The following is a 23,085-nucleotide window of genomic DNA, read 5'->3' as shown; positions in this document are numbered from 1 at the left end:
AGAAAACAGGGGCTGTGATGTCTGGTTAATGAATGACCCAGAAAGGGGCCAAAGAGCTGGAAGAGGAGGACAGTTTACCCCTTCCCCGTGTTTTTGGATGGTACACATATAACCTCTTGTAACACTGACATTATGCAAGAATGAGAAGTATAAAGTTCCAAAAAACAAGAAACAAAGAAAAACAGTTGCTTATGTGGCCTGTATTCACATGCTTTTCTAAAATAATCAAACAAAAATCTCCTTTCAGAAATATTACAATAATACAATTATTTTCAATTGTAATAATATAATAATAATAATAATTATAGTCATTTTTATTTTAAACTATGTAATAATAATCTACTATTCTTTATTATTCTCTATCTATCAATCTATATATCTATCTATCTATCTATCTATCTATAATAATATTACAATATACAATACTTTTTTATTGTAATAATCTAATAATAGTATTTCTCTTTTTAATAATAATGTAATATATAATATCTTATTATCTATCTATCTATCTATCTATCTATCTATCTATCTATCTATCTATCTATCTATGCAATTAATAATACCATTACAGTGATGAACAGTAACAGAGTGCGCTTTGGGGCAGCAATGAACGCTAGATCTGTTTTTAATAACCGCCATAAACTTACGACGAAGAAGAAGAACCGGAAGTGAACCTTAGAAGAAGAAGCAGCAGCGGAAGGCGGTTGATTTCCCTTAGCTTGTTTGCTCATGTAAACCGAATTTATTTCTCTTTATTTTAACTACTACAGCTCACTTTTACCCTGGAGGTCACAATAAAGTGATAGGGAGGATGTTGGCTACAGGAACGGTGAGTTTTGGCGGGGTCTTCGGCGCTTTACGCTAGTTTATTCAGTGGCCTCGTAGAGCTAACGGCTAAAGCTAATGCAGTCAGTTACTATGGTGATGCATTAAACCTCATCCACGCACTGCTGTGTGTGTGTTAGGATATGATTAAATATCTTGCGCACTAGAGTGAGTTTACATATTTATTGGAGTAACTTATTTTTGGTCTACTGAGTTATTCTCGTGTAACGTTACTGTTAGTAAACACGCGTTGTAATTAGTTATGAATGTGTGATTAATAGTTGTACACTAACTAACTTATACTAAAGAAGCTAATTGTACAGAATGTGAGTAACGTTAGTCTGATTTTGTCGCGGTTTCTTGTGGAAATAGTTTTATAATCCAGTGTTAATAAAAAGTAATAATTATTGAAAAAAAATTCTACAAGATTACAAAGTGTATAAATAAACAGAAAATAAACCTAAACGTTTAAAGAATGATTTAATGGAATAATAAAGCAAGGAAAAATTGAATTAATTGATTATAAAAAATAGGCGTTTGAGTTAAGGTGCACAGAACAGATACATTTTAATAACAACAGTTAGTTGTAATATACATGAAGTGATGAGTTGTCTGTCTGTGAACTGTGTCCTGTAGACGGTAACCACAGCTGGTCTGACACAGGTGGACCGTGAGAAGATCTATCAGTGGATCAATGAGCTCTCCAGCCCCGAGACGCGGGAGAACGCCCTGCTGGAGCTCAGCAAGAAGAGGGAGTCTGTGAGCGACCTGGCCCCGATGCTCTGGCACTCCTGCGGGACTATAGCAGCTCTCCTGCAGGTGCCTGACTGCCACTTCAGCCTCAGATCAACATGTGTTCAATATGTGTTTTATAAGGAAATTCTGGAATTCATTTAGCTCTATATATGCGACCCTGGACCACAAAACCAGTCATAAGGGTTTATAGATTTATGCATCATCTGAAAGCTGAATAAATAATCTTTCAATTAGGATCGGACACTATTTGGCTGAGATACAACTGTTTGAAATTCTGGAATCTGAGAGTGCAAAAAAAAAATCTGAATATTGAGAAAATCACCTTTAAAGTTGTCCACATGAATTCTTAGCAATGCATATTACTTATCAAAAATTAGGTTTTGATATATTTAGGGATTTACTGAATATCTTCATGGAACATGGTTGTGTTCTTGGAACACAGTAATTTTTTTTGGCATAAAAGAAAAATCAATCATTTTGACCCATACAGTACTATTTGTAGCTATTTCTACAAATATACTCCAGCAACTTTAGTGGTTTTGTGCTCCAGGATCACATATATTGTCATTTTATTTAAACTGTAGTTTATAAAATAGCGCTTAAATACAATTACAGCTCTGTAGGCCTAAACCAAAATCTGTAGTTGTGTAAAAAGTCAGTACAAATATTACAATCTAATTAAGTGTTAATATTTACATCTAATAATTAACATCTTCCCCGGGAACACATGATGGGTAAAAATTGATAGCCTGAATGCATTGTAAGTCGCTTTGGATAAAAGCATCTGCTAAATGCATACATTTTTAAAATTAATTTAATTTAATAAAGGAAAGTATTATTTTGCAGAACAGAAAATTAAAACTGATGAATTAACAAGGAAAATACAGTATGTAAAAAAAAAAGTGAAAATTCAAAAATGGGAAAAAAAGTTATTTTTTATCGCTTTTTAATTGATTTAATGGATTTTTTTCAATTCAGAATTCAGCCAAATATTTTTTTTTCATGAAAATTGATGACACTTGGCTGTAAAATAATAATAATAAAATTATTAAAACGAATTAATTAACAATGAATGAAAAAAAAGTATAACAATTTCCACTCAATGATAGAAAATTACAGTTATTTGTATCTTCCTTTTTATTGAGTTAGCTGATTTGTTTCAGCTTATAAATTTGATCTAATTTCTTTTTAAATGCTGTTTAACAGAAAAAAAGGTCTTAAACTATTCAGATTTATTATTATTATTATTTATTATGTTAAATTTAGAGAGTGAAAATGTGTAAATATGATTGTATTTATAATACACCATATGTGCCAATTTTTTGAGTATTATCATTATTTTTGAATTTTTAAAGTATATTAGTAAGTAATGAAAATCCAATTGAAAATGTAATCAAACAAAAATAACTTTTTTAAATAAATGGTCCTTTTTATCTATAAAGTATATGTTTTGTATTTATAAATTGTCAAAGCTTTTTTTTCTGGGGTGAAAATGAATTACATTTGACCGTAAAAAATAATTAGTTCAAAATTATCATTTACATTAACTCAAATATTAGAAAAAGTATCATGTGGAAAAATAATACATACAATAAATAATAATTAATAATATAACTTTCAAGTCTCAGATTTAATATAAAAAAAAATGTGTTCTTGATGTTTAATGTTTTATTTTTACAGGAGATTGTGAACATCTACCCATCGATAAACCCCCCTACACTGACAGCACATCAGTCTAATCGAGTGTGTAACGCTTTAGCACTGCTGCAGTGTGTGGCCTCCCACGTAGAGACACGGTAACTCACTTCCTGTACACACAGGACATGACACACTACTGTTAATCCTGTGCCACACTGACTGGATTTGTGTCTCTCATCCTCAGCTCTGCTTTCCTGGCAGCTCACATCCCTCTGTTTCTGTATCCCTTCCTGCACACGGTCAGTAAAACTCGACCCTTCGAATACCTGCGGCTCACAAGTCTGGGCGTCATCGGTAAGAAACGCGGCTAATACAGAAAAGATATCAAACATTGTTTTAGTGTGTATCATAATGTATTTGTCTGATAGGTGCACTAGTGAAAACAGATGAGCAAGAGGTGATCAACTTCCTGTTGACCACAGAAATCATTCCTCTCTGTCTGCGCATCATGGAGTCCGGCAGCGAGCTCTCCAAAACGGTTCGCTTGCAAAAACATCACCAAATAACACGAGTGATTATCTGAGTGTTTACACATTTAGACGGAGGGATGTGTGTTGCTCTTTCAGGTGGCCACATTTATACTGCAGAAGATCCTCCTGGACGACACGGGGCTTGCCTATATCTGCCAGACCTACGAACGCTTTTCACATGTTGCCATGATACTGGTGACTCATTATATTCCTCTTATTCACAATTCTGACTTTTGTTACTGATAGATCGAGACACTTAAACATATAATAAATGCATATATTTATTATTATATTTAATTATATATTTACATTTTTTATATTCATATATAATATACTTTAACTTTAATATTAAAGTTAATGTACTTTGATAAATAAAAATAAATTGAATATATATATATATATATATATATATATATATATATATATATACACACAACTTTATTAAAAATAATATTAATTAAATCAAATAATATTTTATTATAAATGTTAAATAAAAATGCAATATAAATTGTTACTTCATTTTCTTTAATAAATGAATAAATTATACATTTAATTATATATATATATATATATATCACACACACACATAATAAAACAAATACAAATGTATTATTATAAATATATTTTAAATACAAATACAGTCTAAATTTCTAACTGATTTTTTTTTTTAATGAAAATTAATGCATTTGATGGAGATAATTTTAACTTAATCAAACATACCCGTCTTAAATTGACATATTACAAAAATTAAGGGGCAAATGTAGTAATAATGGTAATATTCATATGAAAATGACTCATGGTGTCATTTTGGAGAACAAAAACAAATGAAAATATGGTATAATATTTTTTTTTATTTGTTGATAGAAAATAAGTTTAATAAAATTATTAAAGAAATACAAAATGCATAAATTAAAAAAAAAACATTGGATGAAAATGAATGATATTTGAAGGTAAAATACTTTGAAATATTTTTTCAGGTACTCTATCAAATTTAAATAAGAACATAGAGAAAAGTAATACAATTTATAGTATTTACATAGTATAGTATAGTATTTTGCAGAATAAAACAAAAACTGAGGAATTAAGAAATGAAAATAATGTACAAATTTGCATTTAATTATACAAAAAAATCAAATAAATGCAAATATTAATAAGACGATAATATTTTTGATTCTATAAAATGTTTTGCAACTGCATTTATTGGTTCAACTGATTTAACATCGCACACTTTATTTGTATTTCTTTCTTTTTTGTTCTCTTTGTCCTGCAGGGGAAGATGGTTCTTCAGTTGTCAAAGGAGCCCTCGGCTCGCCTGCTGAAGCATGTCGTGCGCTGTTATTTACGGCTTTCTGACAACTCCAGGTATTTTTTTCCACTAATATTTTCCCTGCTTTTGGAGCTTCTTGCTCAGTGCTGGCCTGCAGGAGGTGCACAAATGTTGCAGTTTGGCAAAGATTCGAATCCTGTTTGTGTTGCTGAATCATTTCAGTTCAATCAGTGTGATTGATCGCTCCGAATAGAGAAGATCAGAAATGACAGAAATCATATTTTGTGTCTCTCAGGGCGAGAGAAGCTCTGCGTCAGTGCCTGCCCGACCAGCTGAAGGACACCACGTTTGCTCAAGTGCTAAAGGACGACTCCACCACCAAACGCTGGCTCGCTCAGCTCGTCAAAAACCTACAGGAAGGGCAGGTCACGGACCCCCGGGGCATCCCCTTACCTCCTCAGTAACACATCAGACTGTATCCCATACAAGGGCACTTCATATTTTTTAGCCAAGAAGCTCAGAAACGGTGCTCCGCATTCACGGTTTGTTTCGAGATATTACAAATTGACTTGGGACTCTGCTGGACTGAGGAAGAGTCAGTCTCATCCATCGTTAGTGTTTTCTTCTTTTTCCTCGACATCCTTTTGACGGAATCGAAAGACTGTTTTGTCTGTGTTTTTCCATCACGAAAATGTGTAATTTTGAATGCTGTTAAATAAACAGTGTCATGCCACTGGAAATGTCTAGTGAAATTGCCGTCTGCTGTGCTGCCTTTCTGATCTCAAGGAGGAATTTGGCTATTACAGGATTATTTCAGGCTAATTTGAAATTACAATTAAAGACCTTATTCAGAATAGACTTTATGAAATGATGGGAATGAAACTGATGATGTGAAAAGATAGATACATAGTTTGTTTAATACATTAATGGCAATATAATAATAATTACGGAATGGTAATACGTTTATTTATATATATATATATATATATATATATGAGCGAGAGAAAGACACACACACAAACACACACACTATTACATTTAGTGTAAAAAGTGTGTATATATACACACACATACTATTAAGGCCCGTTCACACCAAGAACGATAACTATGAAGATGTTCGAGTCCACACCAGAAAATGATATCTGTAAGCACACGATCGTCTGTTGCTATAAATTCTATATTAATATATGTTTTCAAATCAGCAATAATTTATTTTTTATGCAGTGTAACCTGTGCTGAATCAGTATGTTTATAATTGGTATAATAAAAGTACTGTTAGCTGTTCAATTTTCTACAACTTGATTATGTCCCATTTTCTCTAAAAGGTGAAATCTAGTCTGAGATCCAGTATAGTTGTTCTTGTGCCAATTACAAGCATCATATCAAGCGAACGGTCAGCTGAGTTTAGTTGCTAAGTAATCATTATTGTGTAATGAACGATCGGATACGTCGTTAAACACAAGGTAAGAGTTTCACTGAGGCGATGTCTGCAATGGAAAGTGTTCGTCGGCGTGTGTGCGTATAGGAGTCTGGAAGCGCTCCAGGCGCTGGCTCGATGATATAGTGGTTAGGCAGGGACCCCCTTTTAAAGAAGCCAGTGCTGTGTGTGTAAACTGAGCTCGGACATCGAGCTCGGCTGTGTTTTATTCATGAACAGAAACACGAGGAAGGGACAGAGATGAATGGGAGATGAAGCCAGGTTCAAATGAATTTGACCGACGAGACCCCTTGATAGACGCAAATGTGCTTCAGACGAGTTGGTTTTTTAATACAATGTGTTCAAAATTAACCTAAAAAGGTTTTAATTCCTAATAGGTTCTCATTTCCTGTTGGTTGCGTAAGTAACCTGATCCGATCATCTGGGGTCTCCACTAAAGGGCCCCAGTGAGAGAGATCAAGTGTAGACAATAGACTATTGAGTTGTGCTCCACAAACATGCATTAAACTCCCTGAGGCGTGTTTCAGATGCAGACTGGAAGTGGGTGGCAGTGTCCGATATATGGCTGTCAACACGCCATGAAGACATTTAAAAATGTTATGAACATTAAGTTGCTTTGATCGTATGTATGCAGTGAAGTTATGCTCCTTAGTCATTTTTAGAGGGAGGGCTGTTTATACTGTAATGGTCCTTGCACATGGAGTCCAACATTTTTGTATACGTTTTTTTGTACTAGTCAAAATCAGTCACGCACAGAATGTCACGGTGGCTCTAAATCGTCAAAACACCTTTCAAAATGTAGGCTACAAATGCAAATATTTCAGAAAATTAAACCCTAGCTACATTTTTTTGTGACGGATGAAAGTTTCGGAAGCAGTGTGTGGAACGCGATTGGCATAACGTTCGGTATTTCTTTTTTAACGTGCAAAAATTCCAATCGAAAATGTCATACTCGTTGTGCAAAGGACCTTAAAGGTTTACTCCATTCCACCAAAATTTTTTGTCATTATTCACTTACCCCCTTTTCATTTCAAACCCGTAAAAGCTTCATTCGTATCTGGAACACAATTTAAGATATTACATAACAAAGTTGTTTGCCTTCAAACCAGGGCATAAATACATGTAAAAAATCTAATAAACATCTATTGACATCTGAATCGTCTAATAGATGTATTGGAGATGTACAAACACTAGAAAAAATATGTCTTGCAGATGTCGGATAGATGTCCCTACAGATGTCCATCTATACAGGCACATGTACGTGTCACATTTGCACGTTTATTTGGTCAGGATTAAAGCTTTAGTTGTCACACCACAGGAATGCAACACTCCAATGACGCAATGTGCCGGATTGTGTTTCCACCTCAAAACTGACATACCCTTGTTTCATGTTTACAGTGGACAGAGAGACACAAGACACAAGGGAAGGTTTTGACTCCCAAAGACAGAGAGGAGACAGAAGGTGTATTTTGAGGACAAGGGGCCCTTTTAGGCATCGAGTCGCGTGTTTTGCTGTGGATCTGTGGGTGTGTGTGTGTGTGTTGTGCGTCAGAGGGAGGTGTGTTGTGGTACGATCAGCTCTGGTGAGATGTGGACAATCAGTCCGGCTCTGTTGCAGCGGGGGCCACATTACACCGGCTTCTCCTGAGTTGTGCTCCTCTTCAAAGCTCAAATACAGATCCAACTATGAGCCCACAGAGGGTAAGACCTCCTATAACCCTGAGATACTGAATATTATTATTGTTCTCAGCTCCTTGGCTGTGAAAGTATTTTTACAGGATACCTGTTCGTAACTGGTGCTTATTTTGTCTTTCTGCTTATAGTTAAAATGTTTTTTTTAATACTTGTATATATTCATTGAACTTTTATATAGTAGTTATTTATATTATTTGTATTTTTAATGGAAAATATTTAAATTAAAACATGAAAGTAGATTTAAAAAACATGGCTAGCTTAAGGTCTTTTTTTTTTTTAGATGAGTTTTCCTAGTTTTATTTTAGTATACTCATAAATTCAGTTTGTCTAATTTTGCATGACTGTGCAGTATTTGAAGGCAAGTGTGAGATGCTTTCACATTGAACAGATCCGTACAAACATTAGAGAGTCTGAGGAAACAGCTCTTGTGCTGTTCCCTGTATTAAAGCCAGATGTCCAGGGGTTTTTCACTAACAACAGCCATTTATACCTAGGGAAAAGTTTTGTTTGAGGGTGTGCTTATGTATTTGTTTAAAAGCAGTGAAAAGGTAAAAAAAAAATGGTTTTAATATTATAACTAATGCAGTTCAGTTTTTTTAAAAATATACACAAGTATCTGAATATTCTAAAAAAAAAAATTGCAATGTTTGTGTTTTTTCTTTTGAAATGATTGCTGATGGCGTTATGCTTTTATTAATAAAATTATGCTGTTACATATAAAATCTAGCTTTTTATATAAGGGGATGTCCCAAGTATACCTTTTTAATGCATGTTTTTAAAATTTACAGGCATAAACGTTATTGTATAAATGTGTAACCATTTGCTGTGAAATGTTTGATGTCTCTTTATCTTTACTCCGCTTCATGCAATGTAACTCATTTATATATTCTCTCTCTTTATTCCAAAACAGGATACACCTAAAAAATGACAGAACGACAAATGGCTTCTACGGAAAGGAGCCTACGTAAGTTGAAACTATGGGGGGAAAATATGCAAGGCAAGGGGTGTTTTTAGCATGTGTTTACAATGTGCTAGGAATCTGGATCAGGTGCATTACCTGTTGTCTGACCCCTCCTCACCCTCTTCGTCTCCTGTACTGTCTTACTCCTCAGGTATCCAGGCTGATGACGACCTAAAGTCTATGTACGTTGGCACAGTGATGAGAAAAATCAAGTCTCGCACATGGAAAAAGCAGCGTTATTTCCGTCTACAAGAAGACTGCATGACTATCTGGTACAAGAGCAAGAAAGCAGGAAATGCACACTCCACCTGTAAGTAGTGCTGACAAGATCCATATTGTTCCTGTGGCTCAATGGTAGAGCACTGCGTTCAATTCCCAACGAACACACATACTGGTAATAAAAAACAAAACAAGAACTGTATAGCCTGAATGCACTATAAGTAACTCTGGATAAAAGCTTCTGCTAAATGTACAAATGTAAATGTAAATCCACTAGCTGTAATTATTAGTCATTTAACCAAAGCAACATGACGTTTAACAAGAAGAATTGCATATGCCAGGGGTGTCCAGTCCTTCTCCTGGAGGGCTTGGAGAGGAGAATTGCAACACAACACACCCTTATGCATTTTGTAATGATCCTGAAGACCTTCATTAGCTGATTCAGGTTTATTTAATTGGGGCTGGAGCAAAACAGTTGAAAGGTGGCCCTCCAGGAGCAAGATTAGAAGTTCTAACTTCCCCCCGTCTTGTTTACTCGAATGTATATCATTGATTATGTTGCATGGGTGCCCGCTTCTGGCAGAACCCTTGGAATGGGCTGAACTGGAACGTCTTAACCCCTTGTTCACCTTTGGCTCTTTTCCACTGCATGATACAGCACTGTATGGTTTAGTATGGTTCACTTTTGGGAGGTTTTTCAACCGTACCGTTACCAAAAAGTGATGTGTAAACTCTGCTGATCACGGATTAGCTGGAGAGAATCGTCACTACCTGTGTCACTGAACTTGCGAGACAAACACAAAAGAACTGCTATTTAAACCAGCACAGCCAGCGAAGAATAGAGCGCTAATATTTTGATCCAGCTCACCTTTTTTTAACAACCAAAAAATGGCTGTTTCTGTTGAAGAAGTGCAGATGTTCCTCTCGTTGAAGGCAGAGGAGCAAATCCAGCCAGAGTTTTATGGGGCGATATGGAATGAAAAAGTTTTTCCATGAGTCATGGCAGTAGAGGTTGGTGCAACAGTAATGATGTGAATAGCCCCGCCCTCTCTAAAGCTGTACTAAACTGCAGTGGAAATGCAAACCGAGCTGAGCCATACCGAGCCGAGTCGTACCTCGCAGTGGAAAAGCGCCATTACAATGTGCTGTGGAGTTGGTTTATTGTTTACATTTTTCCCCGTTATGAATTTTTTTGGTGCAGCGTTCTATATGTATATAGGTATGCTTGGGCTGTTATATCAGAGTTGTTAGGGGTGGGGGTAAATTAAATGCGATCTGCGATGACGTCATCATGATGTTGCATTGTGGTCTATAGAGCAGCCTGAAGTGTGCATATGAAGCAGACTCGCTTCCTCTGTAAAAATCAAGGGGTCGAGGGTATGTCCATGTAAACTTCCCTCATCCACTTGACAAAGTGAAACACACTTCAAAATGGCGGCGGGGATTTCTCTGAGGGTAAGTGCATAGGGAGGTTTGCGAGTGCGTTTCTAAAAATGAACTGCAATGCAGTGAAGGAATAAAAAATGCACAACCCTGCTCTAGGCCAGGTTCTGTTCCTGGGGGTTCAGCATCATCCAGAGTTTAGCTCTAATTTGCTCCAACACACCTCCCTGGAAGTTTGTAGTAATTCCAAAGACCTTGATTAGCTATTTTCGGTGTGTTTAATTTTGGTTGGAGTCTGCAGAACATTGGCCCACCAGAAGCAGGATTGGACGCCCTAGCTCTAGACTGTATGTAGAGTTTGGGTGAGGGTCAAAATTTGAGTCATAATCTTCTTTTATTTTGGTGTTGAAATCTCTTGAAACCACATAAATGTTGCATTTTATGGGTCTGAGTCTTGATAGGCCAAATATTGGTCTGGTCTTGTCTCCAACTCTCAGGCCAGGGGTTCTCAACTATTGACCTCGAGGTCCACTTTCCTGCAGAGTTTTGCTCCAATCCTAATCAAATACATCTGATCACTCAAATCAAAGGACTTGAGGATCACTAGAAAGTTATAGGAATGGTGAGTTTTATCCAGGTTGGAGCTAAACTCCGCAGGAACATGGACCTCCAGGACTAGAGTTAAGAACCCCTTTTTTTGTGGTTCAGGGGATGGCTAAGTAAATGTTTATCTATATGTTTCTATAGTTTCTGTGGGTGATGTGGAAGCTGTGCGGGAAGGGCACCAATCTGAGGTTCTGCTCAGCATTGCTGACGAGTTCCCGTCTGACCGCTGCTTCACCCTTGTGTTCCGTGGTCGACGAGGCAACTTGGACCTAGTGGCTGAATCAGCAGGCGAAGCGCAATCATGGATTAAAGGGATACGCAAACTCATTGATAACCTGGAGAACATGGGGCAGAGAGAGAAACTAGACCAGTATCCTTCACTGTCACTCTTTATCTGCCTGTCTATCATTCCACTCTCTGTCCATCTTACACACACAATGTTTCAGGCTGGCTATAAAGGCATTAAAGGACAGTTATATACACTGGAACTGCAGCACGTCTGATCCATTTACCAGCTTTCACTCTATGTTATGCAACATGGTTTATGCAAGTTGGACACGTTCCTGGGACAACATTCCTCTTTCTTAAGGTTATAACCCTATCACTTTCTATGCTTGGATTGAAGTCCAAACCCCTAGTTTGAGACCTTAAAGGGATACTCCACACTATTCTGATTACATCTTTCATACTTCTCTGGACTTTGACAGTGTTCCTTTCTTGGCAGTCCATGGGATAGTAAAAAGCCTCACGGTTTTCATCCAAAATATCTTAAATTGTGTTCCAAAGATGAATAAAGCTTTTACAGGTTTGGATCGACATGGGGTCATTTTGGGGTCGAGTATCCCTTTAACTTCCAGCTCTTAAACATAACCCTAAAATCAGTTGACAAGAACTCTACTTTGGTAAATCATACTGAGCACTTCAGTTTTCCCTTAAATGCTGTTTCCAGATGGATCTGTGATTGGTTTAAAAGGGCAGACAAAAACAGAGATGGACGGATGAACTTTAAGGAAGTCCAAGATCTGTTGAAGATGATGAATGTGGACATGAACGAGCACCACGCTCTTCGTCTCTTTACAGTAACTGCACATTTATGGACAACCTTCTGTTTTTCTATTGTGCCACTTGATGTAGCTTTAGTTCAATGACTGACACTAGACGTTATTTGGTGATCCATTACCAAGCAGTTGTTTGTATTTGTACATTTTGGAACTTCTATTGTTCTGCAGATGGCAGACAAGTCTCAATCAGGAACTCTTGAAGATGATGAATTTGTGATGTTCTATAAGATGTTAACTCAGCGCGAGGACATCCTGCGAGTGTTTCAGGAATATTCGGCCGATGGGCAAAAGTTGACACTCCAAGATCTGAAAGATTTCTTACAGGAGGAGCAGCTACACAAGGACGGAGTTCAGCAGTATGCACTAAAACTCATTGAATGCTATGAACCTTCAGACACAGGTAACTAACATGGTTGTACTTTTCTTTCTCAAGTTTCTTCAAAGCTTAGGTTATTTGTATTTTAGTATCCATTTCCCAATGATCTGTTTAGATCATCCTTGGTGGTTTTGGTTCTTATCCCAAACAAATTTTTTACTTTCAAACTTCTCAGACTCAGTAACTTTTAGTTCCAGGTATCCTAATGCTGCATTTTGTGTTCTTGACATCTTGGCTTAACTTTCAATGCATTCGTTTGTTTACCCTATGTTCCTTTAGCAAGACTGCTACAAGTGATGACGTTTGATGGTTTTCTGATGTACCTGACCTCACCAGAAGGCTCTATCTTCAACCCTACTATGGTGGATCTCTACCAGGACATGACTCAGCCTCTTTGTCATTACTTCATATCATCTTCTCATAACACATACCTTTTGGAAGACCAAATCAGGGGACAAAGCAGTGTCGAAGGCTATATACGGTACACATGTTTTCAAAAACTTATTTTAAGTAGGCATTGCCTTTAACTCTTAAAACTTCGATTATTCTTTATATTTATAAATATGTACTTATATGTTTGTATTTTTAGAGCTCTGAAACGTGGCTGTCGATGTGTAGAAGTGGACTGCTGGGATGGGCCAAATGGAGAACCAATTGTCTACCATGGACACACGTTCACTTCGAAGATCTTCTTCAAGGATGTTGTCACTGTGCTGGGCGACTATGCATTTAAAGTATGTCTCAAACTATGGCTTTGTTTTCATTCACTCTTTTACAACTGCACATTCATAACAAAAATGTTCTGTGTTTGTGCCATGGCATAGTGGAGTTATCAGATGGTAATACTACAGTACTAGATATGTCGTTGTAATGATTGCCATGGTATTAGCATTATGATAGTGTTCAACATAATTTATTAGCATGGTACCATTTTGAAACATGTAATTACCATGATAACTTTCTTTAAACAATACTGTACCACAGTATGGTGATGGCAACAGATGACAATACCATAGGTGTGTCAAAGAATACCAAGGTATTGGCAAACAAAAAATCATAGTAGTTTTTTTGGACTTTTACTATAATATTTTTGAAAGCATTATGTAAATGCAATGGTACATGCATGGAATATTTCAAAATACCATAGTATTGTCAGTAGATTCTATTACTATACTTTGGTGCCACAGTACTTTTTTTTATAAGGGGGTGATGTCTCATAGAAATATCATGTAGCAATACATGTCCATAATTCTTAATACTTTAAATAACCCTCTTGGTTACGTTCTTCATCTCTGAGCCTCTCTAGCTTGCATTTGACAGACTGGGGCCAGGTTCACTCTGAGCCACGGCACCATGCCCTTCTGTTTCGGTGTAATGTGATCTAGGGCAGTCGACCCCTGCTTGGCAGTGTGTGAACTGCAGTTCTGTGTTGAGTGTTCCATTTCACTCCATCACTTATACACACACACACACACACAGTCTCTCTCTCTCTCCCCTCCACAGGCATCACAGTATCCTGTCATCTTGTCTATTGAGAACCACTGCAGTGTAGAGCAGCAGAAAGTCATGGCACAACACCTCACCCAGATCCTGGGAGACAAGCTGCTGAAAAGCCCTTTAGATGGAAAGTTTCCCATCGGTCTACCATCTCCTGAGGTGAGCCGGAGAGCATGGATGGATGCAGTTACCTAAACAAGTACATCTACTTAACGAGTCATCTTAATTGCTGGTTAATGAGCAGTAAAAGTCTAGCACTGGTCATTCATCTTGAAGAGTCAAAGATCTCAAAGTTTCCACCCACGAGCAGACATTGTATCAGAGTTCAGAATGTGACCTCTCCAGGATACATTCACTTTCTCCGGCTGTTCACCTGAGGCAGCAGCCATATGATATATGTCCATGCGACATAGCCACGCTGAATTATTAAATCCAAGGACCCTGCTAAGAAAGACCATCTCAGACTAGCATGCACTGCCTTGCTTGTCAAGGCTAATTTAGACTAGGTGTTTCTGGTAAAACTTCCTAACCGGTGAATTCTTGTAGTTAAGAGTCCTACACACCACCATCATCATTTCAGCAGGGTCTAAGCAGAAGGGCTATATATTACTTACAAGACCATCATAGCTGTTAGCCATTAGCAAAACTTAACTGAACACCATGGTCTTCCCGGTGAACCTAACTGACTAAGGAAATCTTCCTGGTTTAGGTGCAAATTCATTGCATTCCTATTTAGCCAACCACTATTAAAGGCACACCTAATTTGTGTGTCCATTTGTCCACTGTTTAAGTCTTTTACTGTATGAGATTTCTGATGCTTGTAGTGTTCTCAAAAGTACAGACCACAATATCATTCAGTTCTGACTTTTTAAAAACATCCATTTCCTGCTAACATTTCAGCACTGTTGAGCATATCCTTAAACAGCACTGATTGGTCAATGTGTTCACGCGCTCAACAGATATGATTGTGATAGGCTACAATGATCATCGCTTTACGCTCTTCACCGGGCACTTACACATATAAGCACAGGGGAGCATTTGAAAACCGCATTTACCAGCGGATCCATCTACAGTATGTACATATATAGTAGGGTGACAGATCCGCTGATAAACATGAGTTTCAAACACTCCCCCGTGTGCTTCTGTCTAAGTCTGTGTCCACGTGATGTGATAAGATTTCAGCGAAAAGCAATTTGGGTGTCCACACTAGACCCAACATGACGTGACCGAATCAATCAAATATCACAGGCAAAAAGAAGCGAGCATGGTCTGTCTGGAAGCACTCTGCTTTTACAATGAAATGGATATGTTTATATTCCAATTCATAAATATTAAACCTTTTTAACATCTGAATGTACATACTGAGTGACTGATACCATCTTTGTTATGGAATATGCTTGTTGCTTTGCAGTGAGTTCACAGTTTTAACATAGATCTTAGCTTTTATTTATTTTCAAGATCTGAAATAAATATGTTGTTGTTTTCAGTATGACTATAAATGCCACACAACATAACATTAAAACTTACATTTAACTTTGAATAAAGCATGTAATCAGTACCTGAGATTATCACTGTCATATAGTTTGTATATTTTTGTTCCAGGCAGAAATATAAACCATTTCTAAAGTAGAAATTTAGCATCGCCGTCGTGGCTAGTTAGGGCAAAAACTGATTAACATGGAAAAGGATAGCTTTTATCGCCTTTCACAATGTCACGTTATATGTAGTAAGGACACGGTGTGAGAGTTTGGTGAATTGATGATCATTTTAGCCAATCACAGTCACAGTCACAGTCACAGTCATTGTTGAGTGTGTAAACACAATGACCAATCAGCCATGTTTAAGAATCTGCTCAACAGGGCTCATATGTTAGGGGAAAATTTTACGTTTTTACAATTTTAGTTCCGAATGATATCACGGTCGGTACTTTTGACAACACTAGATGTTTCCTGATGAAACTGTATCTTCTCCATATTTGTGTGTGTGTGTGTGTGTGTGTAGGATCTGAAAGGAAAGATTCTGTTGAAAGGAAAGAAGATAGGTGGATTAGAGGATAGCATGAATGGGGTGGTGGATGACCCTTTGATGGGAGAAGTGAGTGACGAAGAGGAGACTGCTGAAATTGATGATGACCATCATCGCAATGACAGTATACGGCATAGAGTCAAGGTATAGTGATACATTTCACGAGAGATGTTTGTGTAGACTTTCTAATTGAAGCAGGGGTAATTTATCAGATGATAAAGATGAATTCCACAATTTGCATTTAAACCATGCTGTGGTGTAGCCATGTCAGAAAAGTGTCTGAACCACAGCAAAGGTGGATTTTAAAACTACCACAGTTGTACCCTTCAATATCCAGAGGTTACTCGAGGGGGACTGTTCCTGTAACTAGTACACTCTAAATCACTCTTGGTAAAAGTGGTAGCTAAATGGCTAATTAGTAGTTAACAATGAAATAATGTTCAAGATAATGGGTCGTATCTAGGATACAATTTCTTTGGCTACTTCATGAGTCAACATATTGTAAAATAATGAATGTCTCACTGGGAGTCTTATCAGGTCATGGTGCTGCATCTTCGAGTAAGAGTTACAGTCTGTAATGACTTTAACCACAAGATTCAAACACAAATATGTAACATGTTGAACACTTCGGTTGATCATCCCTGAAACTTGCACGTCTGATCAGTAGGGTTACTTTGTGCCAAATTCAAGTGAGAAAAATCTGGACCGTAGGCAGTTTAAATAATGTAGACCAGCTTGTCTCATGTTGAAGGTAGCAAAATATTCTTAGAGACGAGATGCTCAGTGGCCCTGGAAGCGGGTAGATTTCATAAAGCACTTATGCAAGTTGGATGGGGTGACACTGGAGCAATCTTTGGAAGAATACAAGAAAAAGTAAGAAAGTCATAGATAGTTAAGACAGAAACTGCATATCTTCTGTGGTCTTCTGCTATCTGATATGTGACCATGTGCATTTGCTGGCACTGTTGTTACCATGTGACACTTGATTCTCTAAGCTCTGGTTTGCTGCTGTCAGGGATCACCTCTCTTGGTTTCTCCAACGAGAGATACAGTCATCTTGTTGACTCATAAACTGGAAAAAAGTTGGTATGAAATTTATAGCTTTTAAATTTGCACACAAGCATTGCTCTCTTGCTGAATTGCTCGTTTAAGCCAATTACTAATCTAAATAGTTATTTAGTTAACAAATTTATGCTAAGTGACATACAGTACCATTACTTCGGGGAGTCCCTCTCTTGCTCAGTGGTGCAATGTTGAAGGATTAACCCTTGCTGGCTTTGGTTGCCAGTGCTGATCTAGGCTACACCACTCTAATGAACCCAACAGAAGGTAGTGTAAGATGAAGCCAGGTGGATACCTGGCCTTATTATCCAAAGGGTCGTCTGTCATGACATTGTTCAAGGTAGTTCTGGGTTCAGTGGTTTAGGACACAGAACTAAATGCTTGCAGTAAAACCACATCATACAATCTAGCAAGCACCCTTCTCAAATATCACAGCCATTTCTTTATGTTTTCTATGCTGCTAACCTAGTTAAAATCCTGGTAAAATCAGTCCTTGCTCCTTAACAACTTGCTCCTGAGAACAACAAAAGTGGTTCTCAGATCTTGAATAGCTTAAGATGGAGTTTAGCTGGGTTAGCTGGTTGGCCAGTTTGCCTCAAAGACCTGACCAGCTTGACAAATGCCAACAACCCCTAGCAAACCACCTTAGGAAGGAGGTAAAAATGAAAAAGAGGAGGATCTCAAATTGTTATTCTAACCTGTTAAAGACCTTTCTTTTACCGTCTAGAAATCCAAGCAGAGTCTCTCTAAAGAGCTGTCGGACTGTGTGGTTTACTGCAAGAGTGTCCACTTTAGCAGCTTTAAACATTCACGAATTCACTCTAAGTTTTACGAGATCTCATCCTTCACGGAGTCTAAGGCCCGGAAACACATAAGGGAGGCAGGTAAAGGAAACATGAGACTGACTGCTCATAACAGTTCATAAATTATTTTTTTAGAGAATCGTATAGTCTTACTGTGTATGTCTCTGTGCTACAGGAGCAGAGGTTTGTTCTCCATAATGCTCGTCAACTGAGCCGGGTTACCCCAGTGGTTTGAGAACTGACTCATCCAACTTCAACCACAAGACATGTGGAACGCAGGGTGCCAAATTGGTGAGTGTACCAGATTAAAAATAATAGTTGAAATGTAAATATTCCATAATTCATGAGATTCTTGCTTAGAATGTTTCCTAGCTTAGCGAAGATTAATGAGGCTTTTTTCTAAACATTGCATAACCATCTATAAGATATTTGTGATTAAGACAGATGTGATTAATAGTTATTGGGTCAACTAGATATTAGTCTGGCTAGCCTGTTAAAAAAGTGCTTTAACCAGCCTAGCTTTAAGTGATGTGCTTGTTGTAGTTAACCATCAAGCTGGTTGTTCTAATTTAGTTTGTTGGTTTTAGAGAAATTTAAGGCACTCACCAGTTGGTCATACTAGGAGATCAGCTAACTGGCTAAATCAACTGAACACTGACCAGGGATGCGTTTCCCCCAAAAAAAGCACCGTAATGCCAACTATGGTCGCAAGTTCCATCATTACCAACATGGTTCAACGAACATTCGCAAACAGCATAACAGACTTATGTAGTTAGAACTACAGCTCTCGACCTGTGGTTAGAAGCATAGTTATATTTCTTGTTAGTAAGACATATGGGCTTAAATAAATATGCTCTTGTGCACAATTAACAAGCTTACTTGCAGTACAATCTATATCTTTCCATTCTATGTTAATATAAATGCATTTTAAACGATGGAGATTCGATCATGTTTGAGAAACAGCCATGACTAGCTAGTTTGTTTTCACAACAATGCATCATACTGTGGTGGCTAATCAGCGAGTTACATGGTTGTATGGGAAACTTAACCTACCACACACTGGGAGACCAGCTAAAACATCTTAAAGAGGAACTACCTTTTTTATTATTTTGTACTGTTCTCTGAGGTAACATAATAGCTATTAGTAATGAGGTAATTTTCTGTCCTGTTTTGACCCCCCTCATCTGTAAAATCTGCTTGAATAGGTGTGGTGTTATGAGGTCCATGAATTGACCCAACTGAGGTATCCAATGGTGAATGAAGGATTCCTGCGCTACTAGTGTCAACCAGTTAGTCAGAAATCTAGAATCTTACCTGATCTCACAGTGTGTACTGTCCATCTCAGAAGATCAAAGTGTCAAATTGTCAATCTACTGTATGGTTTTCTAAATCATACAGTAGATTCTAGACTCGGAAGTAAAAGACCACTGCTAAGATTGGCTAACACTTGTGTATGTTTGACAACCTACATGCTTCAAAGATGGACACTTATCACTCCACAATTGTGTGGCGCTACATTTCTGCTGGATCCAATATATTCAGAGCAGCATTGTTTTTTTTTATTTTCAATCTTTCTGAAAATCCTGCGTCGAATTGTGCCTTGTTTATAAACAAATCTGCAGTAAAATGAAGTAACAAAGGACCAAGTTATTAATGACATGGTCTGGAACTTCATTAAAAATAAAGTTCATCCACTCTTTCCTAACATTGGGATCAGAAAGAAAGCAATGCAATGACCACAAAGTTTTTCCACAACTTGCCACTGCACAATGTATTGTTGTCTTCAGTGCCATCTTTACTATTTTCTGTATAGACCAGGGTATGGACCAGGCCAAGTGTCACTCAAAACTAGCCAAATGGTGTATCAAGGGTAAAAAAATCTGGTACAGTCCCCACGTTCCTGGGTTTAAAATACATGTTTTTTGGCAAGGTACCCCTGGTAAAATTTGCATCGCTAAATATCATGTTATTAGCGTCACAACAACTTGCATCAACAGTATTAAAGTAGCCTAATTCCACGGGAATACTGCGGACTTTGCAATATTGGCATTGACCTGCATTTGTCTTTCTCGTTACTTATCACATAAATCGGTGGGCGGGGCTAAACAGGCAGTGTGGGGTGCGGAGGCGGTGGTAAACAACACTATTATGACCAAAAACGGCACATTCCACAACCTGTCATTTAGCCAGACTGTCTTCATTATTAGCTGTTTTTAGACTAACAAGAAAGTTTTGAATTCTGATTAAGAGGTTGTTTTTATAGTATAATGACCTCATGTCAAAAGATTTAGATTTCTTAGATCAAGACCCCCTTAAACCAATGAAGACTATTCAAAGTTGATGATCATTGCTAGTTAACTAGCCAACATATCACTAGTGTAACAGCCTAAATTACCATTCTTTATTCATAAAAATAGGAAATGTTCCAATAGACATTGTTTTAGGCAGGATCTCTTACTAGCTAAATACAAATGGTGGTAAATATTTTTCAATGTTAAGTGCAGCATTCCCTTCTCTTCCCTTCCCAGTTGCTCTGAACTTTCAGACCGCAGGGGTTGAGATGGATCTGAACGATGGCTTATTCAGTCAGAATGGACATTGTGGCTACGTACTGAAACCAGCATTCATGAGCAACACTGATGAGAGGTTTGATCCAGAAAGCCCCCAAATTGACGGTTACAAGCCGCTTAGCCTGTCTATTCAGGTACAAACCTGAATTTCTGTGTATGTCCTGGCGTTATTACATGTATATGCTAAACCTGCATATACTGTGTGACCTTTTCAGGTAATCAGTGGCCAACAGCTTCCCAAGGTAAATATCAAGGAAGGCTCAATCATCGATCCCCTCGTTCGGGTGGAAATTCACGGCGTACCGCTGGACCAGGCCAAGCAGGAAACCAGATACATTGACAACAACGGTCAGTTAAAACATATAGGACGGAGTTGTGTCTAGACTGAGAAAGCCCAGACACAGTTAAACCGGAGATCTAGTTGCATTTGAAAGACTAAACAAAACTTGAAACAAATCTTGTTTTCGAACGATTGGTTTTGGACATGCGCTAGCGTCCACAGTGAACGTAGATTATTTAAATATTGTATACTACTGTAACTTTTTCATGATTGTATTCACTTTTGAGCAGTTGAATTAGTCCTGTGACTAATACATTTTTAAAAATGCAAAAATTTAAATTAATATGAGGTAAATTTTAATTATATTTGTACAATACTTTGCCTTAAAGTTGCACTTTTTTCATTTGTTGATAAAGCTTGAAATATTATCAGCTACCCATTTGTCTCTGCAGGTTTTAACCCAGTATGGTACGATACGCTTCAGTTCACAATTCACGTCCCTGAATTAGCGCTGGTACGGTTTGTCGTGGAGGACTATGATAAAACATCAAAGAATGACTTTGTGGGGCAGTTTACTCTCCCTTTCACCTGTATTCAGCCAGGTACGTCTCCTTTCCACCAAATTCATCAAAAATGAATGAATATCCTCTTGTTAATACCCAGCATGTTTTGTTCTTCCTTGTAGGATATCGTCACATTCATCTCCTGTCTAAGGACGGCACCAGCATACCTCCTTCCTCACTATTTGTTAATGTCCGGATAACTAAACTAGCGTAAACTTACTTAAAGTTGTCTTACACTGACACACGCACAAAAGAAACTAAAAAATGCAACATTTTCAAGTCTTCCCAGTCAACGCTTGTTTTCAGATTGCTGACATTTTAATAAGTACAGTAAAAGTGTAATAAAAAGTAACTTTTAAGGTAAAGTTGTGTTGCTATAGATTTAGTTAATTTGTACGCCAAATACTTTTATAGTTATTTCATTTACTGTTATTACGATTTTTGTGATTGTAAGGAGCTGTATCTAAATATAACTTCAGTGTGATATAGGTCCAGGTTGTTTTAACTTTAAAATTAAAAGGAAAATAGAAAATTATATTTGCATAAGAAATTAATCCAATTTTGGTTTGTTTTTAGGTTTTGTTTTTATGTAATTTTTACCATGCATGCATGACAAGTCTTAACATCCTGCTTTATGTATTTTAGAAATATTTCAATAGAAATAGTTTTGTTTTTTTAATCGTACCACTACATTTCAGTGATACTTACACTGTGTGTGTTAACTGCTCCTATGGAATAAAGTACAGAGATAATGGGCTCAGGGGCTCAATTACAATCTTACTTTGGCCCTGAAGTACCTCAGGGGCCAGAATCAGTTAGGATACACAGAGATACAGAAGGAGGGCAGTGAAAATTAACCCACCAATAGTACCTGGATACAGTATACCACCGTATACATTTCAAAATTGCACCAAAGATGTATAACTTAAAGTAGATTATCCTGAATCAAGTCAAGATGTTTGTTAAATTAAACAAATGCTGCTCGACTAATAGTGTTATATTTTTATATTTCTAAGCTGTGTATGAGCTAGATCTATATTGTTTTTGTAATATTGTTCAACTATCTGTAAACTGTCTGTTTTGCTTGTGTATATATATAAATATATATGCATGTATTTATTTGCCATATTAATTAAAGAATTGAGATCATTTTAAAAGGAGTTCCTGTTTCAGTCTTCAACACAGGTTCTGGTTTATACCAGTTTATAAATGAGAATAAACAATTTGGTAAGACTGAGGTGACTAAAAATGATCTCCAAACTCTGATAAAGACCACTGAGGTATACGGCTGGTCTGTGACTGCTCAAAATGTAATGCAAAGACTCAATCCCGAATGATAAACAGAATAAATTATGCCTGCTCTGACCACCCCAGGTTGTAATTTTTGTGTAAATGAATTTATTCCACCTCTGGGCCGCATGAAACTGTGTAAAGATACTAAAATGCCACTTCTGTGCCAAGTTTGTGGTGTAAATTTAATTTACTACCAAATTGCACTACAGAAGTGCTACTGAAACGGCATTTAGGGTC

The 23,085-nt window shown here is 37.2% G+C and overlaps 2 protein-coding genes across 2 annotated transcripts; both read left to right on the top strand.

Annotated features, from left to right (window-relative positions):
• Positions 1-657: 657 nt before the first annotated feature.
• Positions 658-5,768, top strand: cnot9 (CCR4-NOT transcription complex subunit 9). The gene is made up of 8 exons (XM_052589148.1): positions 658-829; positions 1,462-1,644; positions 3,262-3,377; positions 3,464-3,573; positions 3,648-3,757; positions 3,846-3,944; positions 5,020-5,111; positions 5,312-5,768. Exons 1-8 carry the CDS (start codon positions 812-814, stop codon positions 5,478-5,480), a joined length of 897 nt encoding a protein of 298 aa, XP_052445108.1. The 5' UTR covers positions 658-811; the 3' UTR covers positions 5,481-5,768.
• A 1,916-nt stretch (positions 5,769-7,684) lies between these two features.
• Positions 7,685-22,658, top strand: LOC127987285 (1-phosphatidylinositol 4,5-bisphosphate phosphodiesterase delta-4-like). The gene is given in 18 exon segments (XM_052589535.1): positions 7,685-8,155; positions 9,060-9,113; positions 9,262-9,420; positions 11,460-11,688; positions 12,268-12,397; positions 12,548-12,779; positions 13,035-13,236; positions 13,345-13,489; positions 14,259-14,411; positions 16,254-16,421; positions 18,067-18,224; positions 18,320-18,357; positions 18,360-18,395; positions 18,398-18,433; positions 20,671-20,846; positions 20,928-21,060; positions 21,445-21,594; positions 21,678-22,658. Coding segments are annotated over 17 exon segments (2,277 nt in total). The 5' UTR covers positions 7,685-8,155; positions 9,060-9,073; the 3' UTR covers positions 21,770-22,658.
• Positions 22,659-23,085: the final 427 nt, after the last annotated feature.

Source organism: Carassius gibelio, chromosome B22, assembly GCF_023724105.1.
Source record: "Carassius gibelio isolate Cgi1373 ecotype wild population from Czech Republic chromosome B22, carGib1.2-hapl.c, whole genome shotgun sequence".
Classification (NCBI taxonomy): domain Eukaryota; kingdom Metazoa; phylum Chordata; class Actinopteri; order Cypriniformes; family Cyprinidae; genus Carassius; species Carassius gibelio.
Note: the sequence above shows the minus strand (reverse complement) of the source record. Positions and strands in the feature narration are given on the sequence as shown.

Excerpts from the sequence above, each read along its gene's own strand:
- cnot9 (XM_052589148.1), top strand. Across the intron at positions 1,645-3,261 it reads CTATAGCAGCTCTCCTGCAG|GAGATTGTGAACATCTACCC; the intron begins GTGCCTGACTGC and ends TTATTTTTACAG. Across the intron at positions 3,378-3,463 it reads GCCTCCCACGTAGAGACACG|CTCTGCTTTCCTGGCAGCTC; the intron begins GTAACTCACTTC and ends TCTCATCCTCAG.